Source organism: Sturnira hondurensis, unplaced genomic scaffold (assembly GCF_014824575.4).
Source record: "Sturnira hondurensis isolate 20B ecotype Veracruz unplaced genomic scaffold, ASM1482457v3 Scaffold0000167, whole genome shotgun sequence".
NCBI classification, from domain to species: Eukaryota; Metazoa; Chordata; class Mammalia; order Chiroptera; family Phyllostomidae; genus Sturnira; species Sturnira hondurensis.
Genome location: NW_028072798.1, coordinates 11783996 through 11796965, shown reverse-complemented (window position 1 = coordinate 11796965; position 12970 = coordinate 11783996). Strand labels below are relative to the sequence as shown.

The window sequence follows — 12970 nt, the reverse complement described above, 5'->3', positions numbered from 1 at the left end:
TTCCGGGGCGGGGCCGCCTGGTGAGAGAGTTTCTGATTGGCCGTTTCCGGGTAGGCCAGATTTTGTTGTCTAAAGCAACAATCTTTGTGACCTTTGCAAGTTACCTGTTTTTCCGCCTGAGTTTCTTCGTCCGTATTAAAAATAACTTTAAAAAAATTTTAAAATATGATATTCACGTAAGGAAATTCATACAGACATGTACAGATTAACACATTGTTATAAATCGAGAAACAGGCCTTTCCTACTCAGTCTTCCTAAATTATGCTGTGTGTGTTCTGAGCTAAGACCCATCCATAGCGGACGTCAGCTGATGTTCCTCACTGCGACATATCTCAGCGTATGAATATTTGCTCATTTCCAGATTGGGGTTATTAGGAACAACTTTGTGTAAACATTCTTGGACATGCCTTCCGGTGGAGGGCATACCTGGAGGTTAACTGCTGAGGACTCAGGTGTGCACCTCTTCAACGAAGGCAGGGGATGCCGGTGCTCTTTCCAAATACGGCTGCAACAGTTTACACTCCGATAGACGATTCGACTTTCCCTTGCTCCATAGTGTTGCCAGTTTTTTGTGTGGTTAGATTTAAAAATTCTGTCCATTAAGAGTGGGTTCGAATGTTTTCTTAAGGAAGAAAACCGTGACATCCCCGTCGGCTTTAGAGTAGGGGGGCCGGACCTCTGCCTCGCGGACCTCCGGGAGCCAGGCCTGGGTGCACAGCGGAGTGACGGGAAGGGGCGCCGCCAGGCAGCCGAACGTGGCGCAACTTCCGACTTCCGGTTGGACCGCCATCTCGCCGTGAGACAGCAGTGGAATCGGCGATGTCGTCCTGTGCAGCCGTGTCTTGGGGCCCCGGCCGGAACCCGGTGATGGAGCCGCACAGCGCCGGCCCGGTGCAGCTGCGCTTTTCGCCTTACGCTTTCAACGGAGGGTGAGGTCCCGGCAGCCGCGCCCCGTCCTGTCCCTGCCCACTCCCGCGGGGGTCGCAGCGGCCTCTGTCTCCGCTGGGGCTCGGCCCGCCGCGGTCTTCGGCGGCGCCTTCCTGGCGGGTCGCTGGCATCGCGGTGTGGACAGCCAGGCTTGCGGTGAGGCCGCAGGTGGGCACGGAAGCCCGGCTTCCGCTTCAGCCGCGGCGAGGGCAGGATCCTTTGGGGAGTGAGAGTGGGGGTGGATTGGTCCACGTTGTTAGATGCGAGGTTATGTGTGTACCTAAAAGGCCTAATCAGACAGTCGTTTTTGTTGTTTTAGGTGGAAGGCAGGATTAATTGGCCCGACTTAAGTTCAGGGGGGGAAATACTCAGAAGGGGGCCTTTTAAAATGTTCTTGCATATTACAGTCAAGTTCTTCGTGAAAAAACACCAGCTGTCTCTGAAGTGGTACATTTTCTTGATGTCCACTGAAAGGATTGGTGTTGTAAGGAAACAGGAAGAGCCGGCACTCCTGCTGCCTGTCACCTCCCAGACCCAATAGGCAGAGACAGGGATTGAATCTCGGTGGTCGCTTTCTTCAGATGGCGGTGATCTGAGAAGATGTGGGGTTGGCACCCTAACAGACCTTCTCAACATTCTATCACAAACCCACCCTTTTTATAAGAAGAAAAGTGTGGGTAAGGGGATTGGAATTCAAGGGAAAAGTTAATCAGGTAAAAAACTGTAGCATTCTTTCATCTTTGCCCTGGGTCGTTGTCTTTAGCAGTGTCCTGGGTGTGGGCATTTCACCGTGGAGCACAGTGGCTCAGATACGACCTTAATGCCATGCAGTCCTCCTGAGGCACAAAGGTGGAACTGCTTATGGTCTCCTGGAGTCACGGTGGGTCACACCTTCAGTTCCAGGAACAATAGTTTTGACGTGCATTGATTACTGAGTTTATTAACTATTACTTAAATTAAAACTTTTCAAACATTTGAGTTCCCCATTAATAGGAAGATGACTTTTTATTGGGTTGGCCAAAAAGTCCATTTAGTTTTTTACACATTTTTCATTTTCACTAATAACTTCATTGATTTGGATATTTTGAGTATGTTGGCTCTCTCCCACTATTGGCTGCTGGTGGGCAGAGGCCAGGGTGCTGCTGAACATCTTCCAATGCATTGGACAGCCCCACAGCAAAGGGTTATTTGGCCAGATTGTCAATAGTGCCAATAAATTTCGCAAACCACTTTTGACACGTTCGATCAGTCATAGCACCTTCTCCATACCCTGCATAGATCTTTTTTTGTGTTTCAGTTACGCTTTTACCTTTCTTGGAATAATAAAGCGTAATACACCAAAAATGTTGCATATTTCCGTCCATCTTCAATTTTAAAATGGATGCACAAAAATTCGCCAGTTTGGTTTTTTTTTTTTTAGTGCACATTGATACAGCGTCTGTCACAATACAATCTAAAAAATTGGTTCAGATGGAGTTAGATAACTAAGCACGAGTAGAGCCATCGTCAGAAAAAACGTAACAGACTTTTGCCAAGCCCATAGGAGTCTGGGCAGCTGTACACTGGGGCAGTGGTTACATTTACTGACCGGACTGTGCTGACAATGTCCACGCCTGGCGGGAGCACACTGGTGGTGAACGACCAGGTCGTTCCCTCGACATGAGGGTCTGAAACCCTGATGTCGGTGTTGGAAGCACTGGGAGGAAGGTGGAAGGCTCCGTTTCGGCCACCTCTCTGTGGCCAAGGGCAGACTTTTTGAATGCAGATGCCCTGCTCTTCCTCAGCTCCTGGGGGGGGGGGCGGGGCAGGGAGAATCCAGCATTTGTAAATTTGAGAAGTTACCTTTTTTTCTCTTGGTAACAGTGGAGCACCTGGGGCCCTAGTGTGGGGAGGGCAAGACTCAGACCCTTAGCTCTGTGCCCCTGAGTGGTGCTTTCGCTTTCCCTTTCCCTTCCAGCACTTTCTGTGACAACTAAGACATAGTAATACGAGTCATTAGACCCATTTCGTAGGTCCAGGTGAAGTCTTTATACTGTTGTTCACAGTGTGGGGTCCTTGGATTCATTACTCACTTTCTAACCCCTTGTAATCCAGTTTAAGCCATCACTGCCCTAAAAGTTGCTTAGGACTTTCTGATTATTAAATTAAGTTCGCTTTCCTCAGTTTTTGTTCTTTTTCCACTGTATTTGTTGCTCTTGGGCAGCCTTTGCTTCTACTTCTATATCTTTTTAACACTTTAGCTCTTAAAACGTGATTGGACTCCTAGCCCTCAGCCCCGTGTTGGCCACACATTTCATTCCTGGACGGAAATCCCCAAATCTGCTGCTCCAGTTTCACCTCTCAGAAGACTCTCACTCTGGCTTCTTAGGTAAAACATTCCTGCTGGGAGGCTCTGCTCTCACCATACCTCGGGGCATTAAAACAGACCGCAAGCTCACGATCCCTCAGTCCCTCCTTTGCACTCCCTGTAATCAGGCATCGGGCTGCTCACCCAGGTTTAAAGTCTGGGATCTCGTGAATGGCTCTTCCAGCTTCTAGCACATTTTGGTAGTTACGAAAACTTGTACATTTTGAGTGTTTGTTGGTTTGAATTTACCCACTTCCTCACCACTGCCCTCCTATTGCTTCAGTCCTACCGGAAGTGTTTCTGTCCTGATTCCCAGGTTGTGTGAGTGTCGCAGTAACCTTCTTAAAACTCCACTTTGTAAAGGGGGCCCTTTTTGTTCTTGCTCCTGTAGCCTTGATGGTTTCTCACTGAAATGCTCAAGTCTGGTGTGGCACTCGGGTTGGTTTAGAGTCGGGGCCCTGTGCATCACACACACTCTGCGTCCCTGCACCTGCTCTCACACAAAGGGACACCTCAGTAAGCTGCTGCAGGGTTTACATGAACTTTTACCCATCTCCTTTCATTGACGGTCCAAATTGCCTGGGCTGCCACCTCTTCGTGCCTCACCTGTGTGCACTTCCCGCCTCCTTGGAAACGGTGGCTGGTGTTTCCTGAGCACTTCTGTTCTTAGACACTGTCCCGGGCGCTTGATGTGAGTTGTGTCAGCTCTTGAGGTCACCTTGTGACACAGATACTTGAACTTGAATAATTTGTCCAAGCTCACGGAGCTCTGTGAGGGGCAAGGCCAGCTCTCAGAAAAGTGCAGAGCCCAGGTGCTCGGGCAGCACGGTGCTGCCTCCCCCACCTGTGACCAGAGCTACTCTGGGAACCAGCTCTGTTTTAGGCACCGCGATGATCAACTCCTTCGATCTTGTCACACCCTAAAGGGCAGCTATTGCGTGATCTCTGGTGTACGCGTGAGGACATTAAGGCCCTGAGAAGTCAAGCATCTCAGATCTGCAAACGGGGAGAGTTGAACTGAGATTGTGTACAGTCTGCTTTTGGAGTTCATGCTCTAGGCCTCTTCAGTAAACTGTCATCACAAATTGTACCACCACAAAGCAGAAGCTTCGTTCTTTCTTCATTCATTCTTCAGCAGGTGCTGGGGTGTCTGCTGAGCACTAGACACGCAGCACCCCAACCTCTTCTCTGAGCTTGGGGAGTGGGTGTCGCACCTCTGTCTCCTCTGGGCCCCACAGGCAGGGCCGTGGCCTTTGGCTCTTACGGAAGATCAGTGCCTCACACAAAGTAAGGGTTTACTTTTTTAAAGATCCTATTTTTTGCTTATTTTTTTTTGAGAGAAGAGAAAGGGAGAGAAACATTGATCGATTGTCCCTCGCGCGCCCCCCCCTCTAGAGACCTGGCCCACATCCCAGGCATTCCCTGACTGGAAATTGAGCTGGTGACTTTTTAGTTCGCAGGCCCGCTCTCTATTCACTGAACCATTTTTTTTTTTAAAGATTTTGTGTATCTTTAGAGGGTGAGAGAGAGAGAGAGAGAGAGAAACATCAGTGTATGGTTGCCTCTCGAGCGTCCCCTGCTGGGAACTGGCCTGCAGCCCAGGCATGTGCCCTGACTGGGAATCGAACCGTGATCCTCTGGTTCGAAGGCCTGCACTCAGTCCACTGAGCTACACCAGCCAGGGCCAATTTTCTGATAATAATGATAACTCAGCGGCTTTCCCGTTCCGTCCTGCTAGGGACCCTTCTGTGATGTAGGCAGTGTTTTTGGTGAGCTCTGGATGTGTTCCCAGATGGCATGTGGCCAGGGCCTCTTCCCGACCTTCCTCTCTGTCCGACTCCTGCTCTTCCTCCGTCTGCTGGTTTTGGTGCCAGTGCAGACACACCTCCTGTCATTGTCCTTGCTCTGCTCGCAGACACCCGCTTTTTCTCTTTACAAAGGGAACGCCTGTGGCAACCCTGCCTGGAGCAAGTCAGTGGGGGCTGTTTTTCCCACAGGCTCAGGGGATGGTTAGCGTTTCTAGCAGTGACATTTCTTAATTAACATGGGTATCTTTTTAAGTAGGTAACGTATTGCACACTGACGATAGGAGCGTGTGAACATGACTCTCTGCACTTGCTCCGGATGTTTGCCTCCCTGCCCTGGCTGGGGATGGAGCTGCACTCCCCCGCTGGTGCAGGCTTCTTCACCACCCGGAAGAACTCATTCATTTTCTTTGTTTTTTTCCTCAGTACGATATTGGCAATTGCTGGAGAAGATTTTTCCATTGTTGCTTCTGATACTCGATTGAGTGAGGGCTTTTCCATCCACAGCCGCAACAGCCCCAAATGTTATAAATTGTAAGTAAATATTTCTAATGATACATCTCCCTAGTACCTTGTGATTCTTCAGTGCTCTTAAGATATTTAACTTCTAAACAATGTATTTTCATGAGTTTCTAGTTTGTCTGTTTTGGAGCTTACTTTGCATTTTTGTTAGGAAACAGTCTTCTAGGTTAACATTTCCTAGTAATTGACGATGCTGTCTTCATATTTGCTGTATTTGGGGTTACTAAGTTTTGATAAACTAAATATTTTTATCAACATTTTACCCTGAAAAATTTCAAATATACAACAAAAATAAAACTTGGTAATGAGCTGCCATCAAGATCTTACTCACATTTTACATAATTACTGTGCCACATCTTTTTGTCCTTCTGTCCAAGCATTAACCCATTATAATCTGCCCCAGTTTCTTTTTGACCTGAAACATTTAGCCATGTCCTAAGTGGTCGTACCCATGGCTCACAGTTTTAATGGGCTGGCTACATTTATTTCTAAAACACGAAAGTAAAGTCCTATGTGCAGAAAGAAAATAACTGTTTGCATAAGTCACCTAAATGCATTTCTCAGAGTGGCAGTGGTTTGTGTTTAAGATTCTTGGGAACAGTTAAAGTGGCGGTTAATTCCCAGGCTGGTCCCAAGAGCCTGTTAACCTGGAACTGCAGCAGGGAAGGACCGATGAGGTTCCATCTGCTGGGGCTGCAAGGAGTCGGTAGACAAGGGAGCTCTGTCTGTCCTGGTTCAGGGCTGGCCCCCGTCCTCCCCAAGAGCCCTGGAGTGATAGTGGCATGCTTTTGGACTCTCACTGGACTCTGCCAGGGCCCTTCTCCAAGGCAAGACCAACGTGTCCTTCCCCTGCCCCTGAGACAGCCACTCTCCGCAGGTGGCAGTGTCAGGCGGTGTGATGGGCTGGAAGGCACGAAACCACGTCCTGTTGAGATTTGCCTTTCTCAGTGACATGGAAGCTCTTTTCACATGTTCATGGTGACTTGTGTTTCATTGAACGTGACCTTTACCCCCTTTCACCATCGCAGTGTCCGGGAGCTGTGTCATGACTCCATCGTGTGTGTTGGACACAGTGTGGGACCCCAGCTGATCTGGTGGGAACCTGTCCGTGCACCTGGTTGCACAAGGATTTTTCCTGTGAGAACTTTCAGGGTCTCTCCTAGCATCCTTCACACGTGCAAGCCAGGGCAGCGCCCAGGCTGCTTGTGACAGCCCCATGGGCCCTTGCGATGCTCACGTCTTTCCCAGCAGGGGGCGCCAGTTGCAGACAAAGGCAGAGTCTGACATTGGCTGTGTGGACTACGGATGTGTTTTCTTAGTTTTTCCTTTTAAACTTTGTATTTTTCTCTCTAGCAGTTTTGTTTTTTATGTAGTTAAGTACGTGAACCTTTTCTGTGTGGGCATTGGGTTGTAGCGTATTTAAATCACCTGCCCTCGACCGTGGATTATTGCTCTTTAAAAATCACCCTGGTTTTCCGTAGTCCATTCCTAGTTTCACCATTTCTTTAAGTTTTTGGTTCTTTTGTAATGTATTTGGTGTCAGAAAGTAGGTATCAGATTACAGACTGTCCTCCCTGTCAGTGAATACTGGCAGTAGGAGTTTTAGATTTAAAATTGCCCAGCGGATGTCTGGGCTTTACTATCTAACCATTTCCGTTTCCTGAAATGTGCTCTTCACAGAACAGATAAAACGGTCATTGGATGCAGTGGTTTCCATGGAGACTGTCTTACCCTGACGAAGATTATCGAAGCCAGACTAAAGGTAGGTCCCTTTTATGTGGGTGTTGGAAGTTGGTAACTCATTAGACCCTTGAGCACGCAGCGCAGCTGCCACTCAGAGCAGCCGGAGAAGCACTAGGTGAGTCCCGGACACTGGCCTGTTCCTCCTTCAAGTCCAGGACGAAAACTGGCGAACCCGCAGGTCCAAGTCCCCACTAGAAAGGTTCTGCAGGAAAGGGGTTCTCCTGAAGACTCTCTTCCCTGAAAAACAAACCCACCGATTTCTCTCGAGAAGACAGGTTTCTGACAGGAGCCTGGTAGGGACCCTGTTGGCTGGTGTGCACCCTACAGACAGGACACGTGCTCAGGAATCGGGCCAGCCAGGGCTGTCATTTCCCCTGTCACAGGCTTTGGCTGGCAGGAGGCAGGCAGGCTGGGGGAGAGGGCTGGGTGTCAGAAAGAAGGGACTGAGCAGGAGGTCTGACCCTGGTGCTGCCTGAGGCCCCTGGAGCTGGGGGCCTGCTCTGTGTGAACCTGGGCGAGTCTGACTGGGTTTGTGGCCTCTGTTCAGTAGGCAAGTTTGCTGCTTATGATTCCCAGAGTCAGCCGGGATTGTGTGGACTGTGTGAGGTGTTTGCAGTAACCAGGAAGGACACCCTGGCCCGGGAGGGGTGGGGCCCCAGCCACTGTCATTGGCGTCCAGAGTGGCAGCGTTTCTCCAGCAGTGCAGCCTTGGGGGGCTCGCCAGGGCTGGTGGGGAAACCTGCAGTCCCGGCCCCACGGCCCTCAGTCCTCCTGTGTCGCCTTGTAGGCTGTGTGTCCCAGTTTATGAGTGGTGGGTGAGTCCGTCCAGAACCTGGGAAAAGCACGGCAGTGGCCACGGTGGTTCGCCTGCTGCTGAGGAGCAGGAGCACCTGGAGCGTCCATGCTGGTGCCAGTCACTGGGCTGGGGGGTGGTGCCCTTCCCGACATCTGCTTTATGAACATGTAGAAACAGTTTTGTTCTGTGTTCATCAGCTGTTAATATTTAAAAATTTTACTGACATTGAAAGCATCAGTGACTGACATGTATTGACCTGTGTTTGTGGTTTCTGGTACGTATTTTACAAATGGAACTCAGGCCAAAAATAGACACGGCAGGGAGAGTGTTTGTTAAATCAAACAAGAACTACTCAGTTCGACTTAGTGCCCCATCTTTCCTGGAGGAGGTGTTTGCTGCATCGCTGGCAAAACGGGGAACTGAATTCCCTTTTCTGTTTGCTGTTCCTGGGTGTCCCTTGGTCTGTTAGTGAGTCAGGGGTCCTGATGCAGGGTTAGAAATGGTTGATGAAGGCCCTGGTTTGGAGACTTCTGTCCTCTGCTGCAGGTGTGCCCAGGAGCAAGGCCACCGCCCTGACCTGGAGTCCTTTTGCAGCGTGAGGCTGTGGCCCTGCTCTGCTGTGGGAAGAGAGGCCCTGTCCTGGGTCAGGTCAGGTCGGGTCGGGCCAGCAGACTCCGTGAAGACCCTGACAGGAAATGTGTTTCACTTTGCAGGCTACTTGGTCTCTGTGGCGACCACTCGGCTCTGCTGTTGCCAAAGCAGGCAGGGACATGTGTGATGAGTGAGAGGGGCGGCCCAGCCACACTTGGCATACAGATACAGCCGGTGGGCTGACGGTGGGCTCAGAGCCTCTGCCCCGTGAGCGTGCGTCCGAGCCTGGGGGCAGGGTGGCATGGAAATGGTCTGTAATGCGGGAGGGCAGGCGAAGCGTCCCCCCCACACATCGTCACAGACCCCAGAGTGACAGGGGGCTGAGAATTGTTGCTTTATCTCAGCGATGTCAGTTTGGTCAAGAAGGAAATAGGCACCTTTGTTCCCGACGCATGCACTTCCTCCTCACGGGGCTACCCGTTGCTCTGGCCTGCAGCGCGCTGCGCCTCTCACGCCTGTTTCTGTTGGAAATCGCAGATGTACGAGCACTCCAACAACAAGGCCATGACCACGGGGGCCATCGCCGCGATGCTGTCCACGATCCTCTACTCGCGGCGCTTCTTCCCCTACTACGTCTACAACATCATCGGGGGTCTGGACGAGGAAGGTGGGTGCTCCGTGGGAAGGAGGGGCTGGTGCTTGCGCAAGGCGGGCGTGTCTGTGCAGAGGTCAGAGCCCTGGAGACCGGCCCGCCCAGCTTGCCCTTTCTGGCCAGGACAGGGACTAGGACACTGGAGCTGCAGGGGGGTGGTGGTGTGTGGTGGAGCCCTCGTGGTGGCCGTCAGGCAGCCAGGCAGTCCTCTCTCCTCGGGGTCGTGCGTGAGCTCAGAGGTTGGCAGTCACCGCTTTGATTGCAGACAAACCGACTGCTCAGCCTGATCGCAACAGCTCGTTAACAAACCTCTTTGGTGTCAAAAAGTCTCACACGGTGGCACCTTAGAAGGATTGCATGTGTTTCCACCAGTGTCTTCGGAACATTCTTGAAACTCCCCTGATTTGGGGGCTGAGTCAGAGCAGGAACTTCTCTCCTGCTGCTGTTAGTGCACTGGTTGGTGCTTCTCCCAGGTCAGACTTGTATGGACTTGGTTGCTTCCAAAGACCAGAGGTGACCTCCCAGGACAGGCCTGCTCCACTCTTTCGAGTGGTTGGTAGTAGAGAGGAGTCTCCACAGCGTCTGGGTGAGGATGTCATGAAAAGAGTCTGACCTTGAGGGAACAGTGCAGGGCAGGAGGAGGCCAGGCTCCCTCATTCCCCCTGCTCCAGGCCGGCGTCCTTCTGTCCCTCAGGCATTCTTTCTGCTGCCCCCTTGGGCTCTGGGAGCTCTGCTCTCTTACCTGCCACAGCTCGTGCGTGCAGTGTCTTCGGAGGCTGTCAGCCTCTGGTGAGAACTGAGAGGAAATGCCAGGAGAGAAATCGGCCAGTAGAGATCAGTCACCCTTGACTTGGGTTGTTACACTCAGCCACCTTTTTGACTTAAACTAGGTCTGATTTGAATGCCGGACCAATAAATTCAGGTGTTGGCCACACTGGTGACAGCTGCTGTTGAACTGAGTGGGGCAGGTCAGGGTGGCAGGTCCTGAGAGGCAGGGAGGCTGGGGGCACCCGAGCGCCAGCGCCCCTCTCTGCAGGTCAGCTGGGCTGCAGCCCAGTCAGTGGCGCATTCCGTGTCACACCGCGACTGGGTTGATTTGCGCTGCGTTGTGGGATCCGGGTTGGGGTGCAGCCTCATAGACACTGTTTTCCCCGTTTCCCCTTCCCAGGGAAGGGGGCCGTGTACAGTTTCGACCCAGTGGGGTCCTACCAGAGGGACTCCTTCAAGGCCGGAGGGTCAGCAAGCGCCATGCTGCAGCCCCTGCTTGACAACCAGGTAAGGGCCCCACCCCAGGGGTGGGGATGTCCTACTCACTCTCTCGAGTCCCCTCCATCAGCTGGTGGGGGAGGGGGGCACCGTCTGCTGAGTGGCCCACTCTGACCTCCCGGGCTCTTAGCCTCATTGTGCCTGTGTCGTCAGGGCCATGGGTCTCTGCTATCTCACCTCCTTCACCTGAGTTCTGTGAAAACACCTTTCTCCCGACATCGTTTCTGTGTCGCCTTCTGAAGTCCAACCCCAACAATACTTTTTAACCCACCCCTTGCCCATTTCTGCTGGCCCTGTCAGATCTGCTCAGCATCTGGCAGGGGTGTTGTGTCATGTCTTAAAGTTTACCCTGGGCACCCTCCTGGCCTCTCAGAAATGGGTCACAGCAGGCCCTGCAGTGGTCATGGCACACCTGCCCCCTCTCCTCTTGGCCCTCACGCCACGTCCTGGGAGCACGGTGCCTGTCCCGTCTCTACACCCTAACCTGCCACAGTCTCACCCCATTCACGTGTCTCCTTCAGCCTGACTTGAATGTCCTTCCTTCTGGTGGGTTTGGTCGTGGCCCCCCGGGCCCCCTGGCGCCTCTTCCTCCCCAGCTGCGGCGCACCCTGTAGCCATGCCTCCCCAGGGCGTGTGCTGCTCAGGAGCCAGGGCTCCGTCTCCACAACCCCTGGTCGGGGGAGACTGGGCTCTTCCTGGGCTCTCAGACACCTGGGGGCGTGGGGCTCGGCCGTCTGCCCGCTGTCATGTGATGCCTCGCCTGCACCCCCCACCCCAGGTTGGCTTCAAGAACATGCAGAACGTGGAGCACGTCCCGCTGACCTTGGACAGAGCCATGCGGCTCGTGAAGGACGTCTTCATTTCTGCTGCCGAGAGGGACGTGTACACGGGGGACATGCTCAAGGTCTGCATCGTGACCAAGGACGGCATCCGGGAGGAGACCGTGCCCCTGCGGAGGGACTGATGCCCGAGCAGCCGCACTGCCGCCTGTGGCCCGAAGTGACCCAGCGCCTGTTTTGTTGTGGCTTGGCTTTTCTCAGCAGGCAGAGCCGGGAAGTTGGATTTCTTTCTCCTTTCACGTCCTCATTCTTCCCACAGTTTTCTATCTTTCAGACCATTTTTGCGTTTTTAAGAATGAAATAACCCAGCAGCCCGTGTCTGTTTTTCCGTATGTTTATGAGCAGGAAACTGAAGTGGAAACGCTTCCTTTTCGATCAGTGCAGGTGGCGTGTCTCCGAAGAGGGCGCTCACGCCGTCCGATTTGACCTGTAGTCCGTCTTGGTTGTATTAAGACATTAAATGGACATAAATAAAATACCTTAAGTTTTGCCCTGATTGGTGTGGCCCAGGGGGTTATGTTGTCCTGCAAACCAAAAGGTCACTGGTTCAATTCCTGGTCACAGCACATGCCTGGGTTGTGGGCCAGGTCCCCGGTTGGGGCGTGCGAGGGGCAACTGATTGATCTTTCCCCCTCTCCCTTCCTCCCCTTTCCTCTCTAAAAATAAGTACTTTTTAAAAAAATGTAGAGGCTGTTTTGTAGACACATCTTCAAATCATCAAAATAGAAGCAAATTGTAAAAGCAAACTAGCCCTTCAAATGGTCTTTTGCCAGAAATCTGGGATAATTTTCCCAAACACTTTAGAAATGTTGAAATTGAGACCTAAATATTTTGATAAAGCTAAGGTAGTTTTTTTAGATGTATTACATACATTTTAATTCCACTGCATACAATGTTGGACTAGTTTTCTTGGTGTTGAGCAAGTCATCATATAATGTAACCTAGGGATTAGGATTTGCTTTGTGGCCTAACAGATTTTACTGTTGACCTCATTAAGAACCAATTAAAATTGCCCTGGCTGGGGTGGTTCAGTGGGTTGAGCGCTGGCCTGCGAACCAAGGGTCGCCTGTTCAATTCCCAACCAGGCATGTGCCTGGGTTGTGGGTCAGGTCCCGAGTAGGGGGCCTGTAGGAGGCAACCACACATTGATGTTCCCTTTCTCCTTCCCTTCCCCTCTAAAGAAAACCAATTTGAATTTTTAAAGCCACCAGTGGGCATCTGTTGAAATTTGTTCTACAAACATCTGTTGGGTCCTTAGTCACAGACATTGCACTCAATAGTGAGGCCTCCCCCACGTTGCTCCCGTAAGGTCAGCGGGAGCCGCAGACTGTCCGTGTTCACTGCACCGGTGTTCTCTGGAGCTGCGGAACTGGCAGTACAGACACGTTTGCGCTGAGGAATTGACTCTGGATGGTGAGCTGCCGTCTGCAAGCCGGAGACCAGGGAGCTGCAGGTGGAGTGTGAGGCTGTGACCCGGGGCAG

The 12970-nt window shown here is 51.8% G+C and overlaps 1 protein-coding gene across 1 annotated transcript; it reads left to right on the top strand.

The window, feature by feature from the left end:
* The first annotated feature begins 764 nt into the window (after positions 1-764).
* On the top strand, positions 765-11984 carry PSMB1 (proteasome 20S subunit beta 1). The gene is made up of 6 exons (XM_037065849.1): positions 765-929; positions 5506-5613; positions 7282-7363; positions 9269-9398; positions 10552-10658; positions 11428-11984. The coding sequence occupies exons 1-6, from the start codon at positions 820-822 to the stop codon at positions 11611-11613; spliced, it is 723 nt and encodes a 240-aa protein (XP_036921744.1). The 5' UTR covers positions 765-819; the 3' UTR covers positions 11614-11984.
* Positions 11985-12970: the final 986 nt, after the last annotated feature.

Bases quoted from the DNA above. Each gene is read 5' to 3' on its own strand.
- PSMB1 (XM_037065849.1), top strand. From the start codon at position 820: ATGTCGTCCTGTGCAGCCGTGTCTTGGGGCCCCGGCCGGAACCCGGTG. The intron at 7,364-9,268 runs GTAGGTCCCTTT...TGGAAATCGCAG, and splicing joins TTATCGAAGCCAGACTAAAG to ATGTACGAGCACTCCAACAA. The intron at 9,399-10,551 runs GTGGGTGCTCCG...TCCCCTTCCCAG, and splicing joins CGGGGGTCTGGACGAGGAAG to GGAAGGGGGCCGTGTACAGT.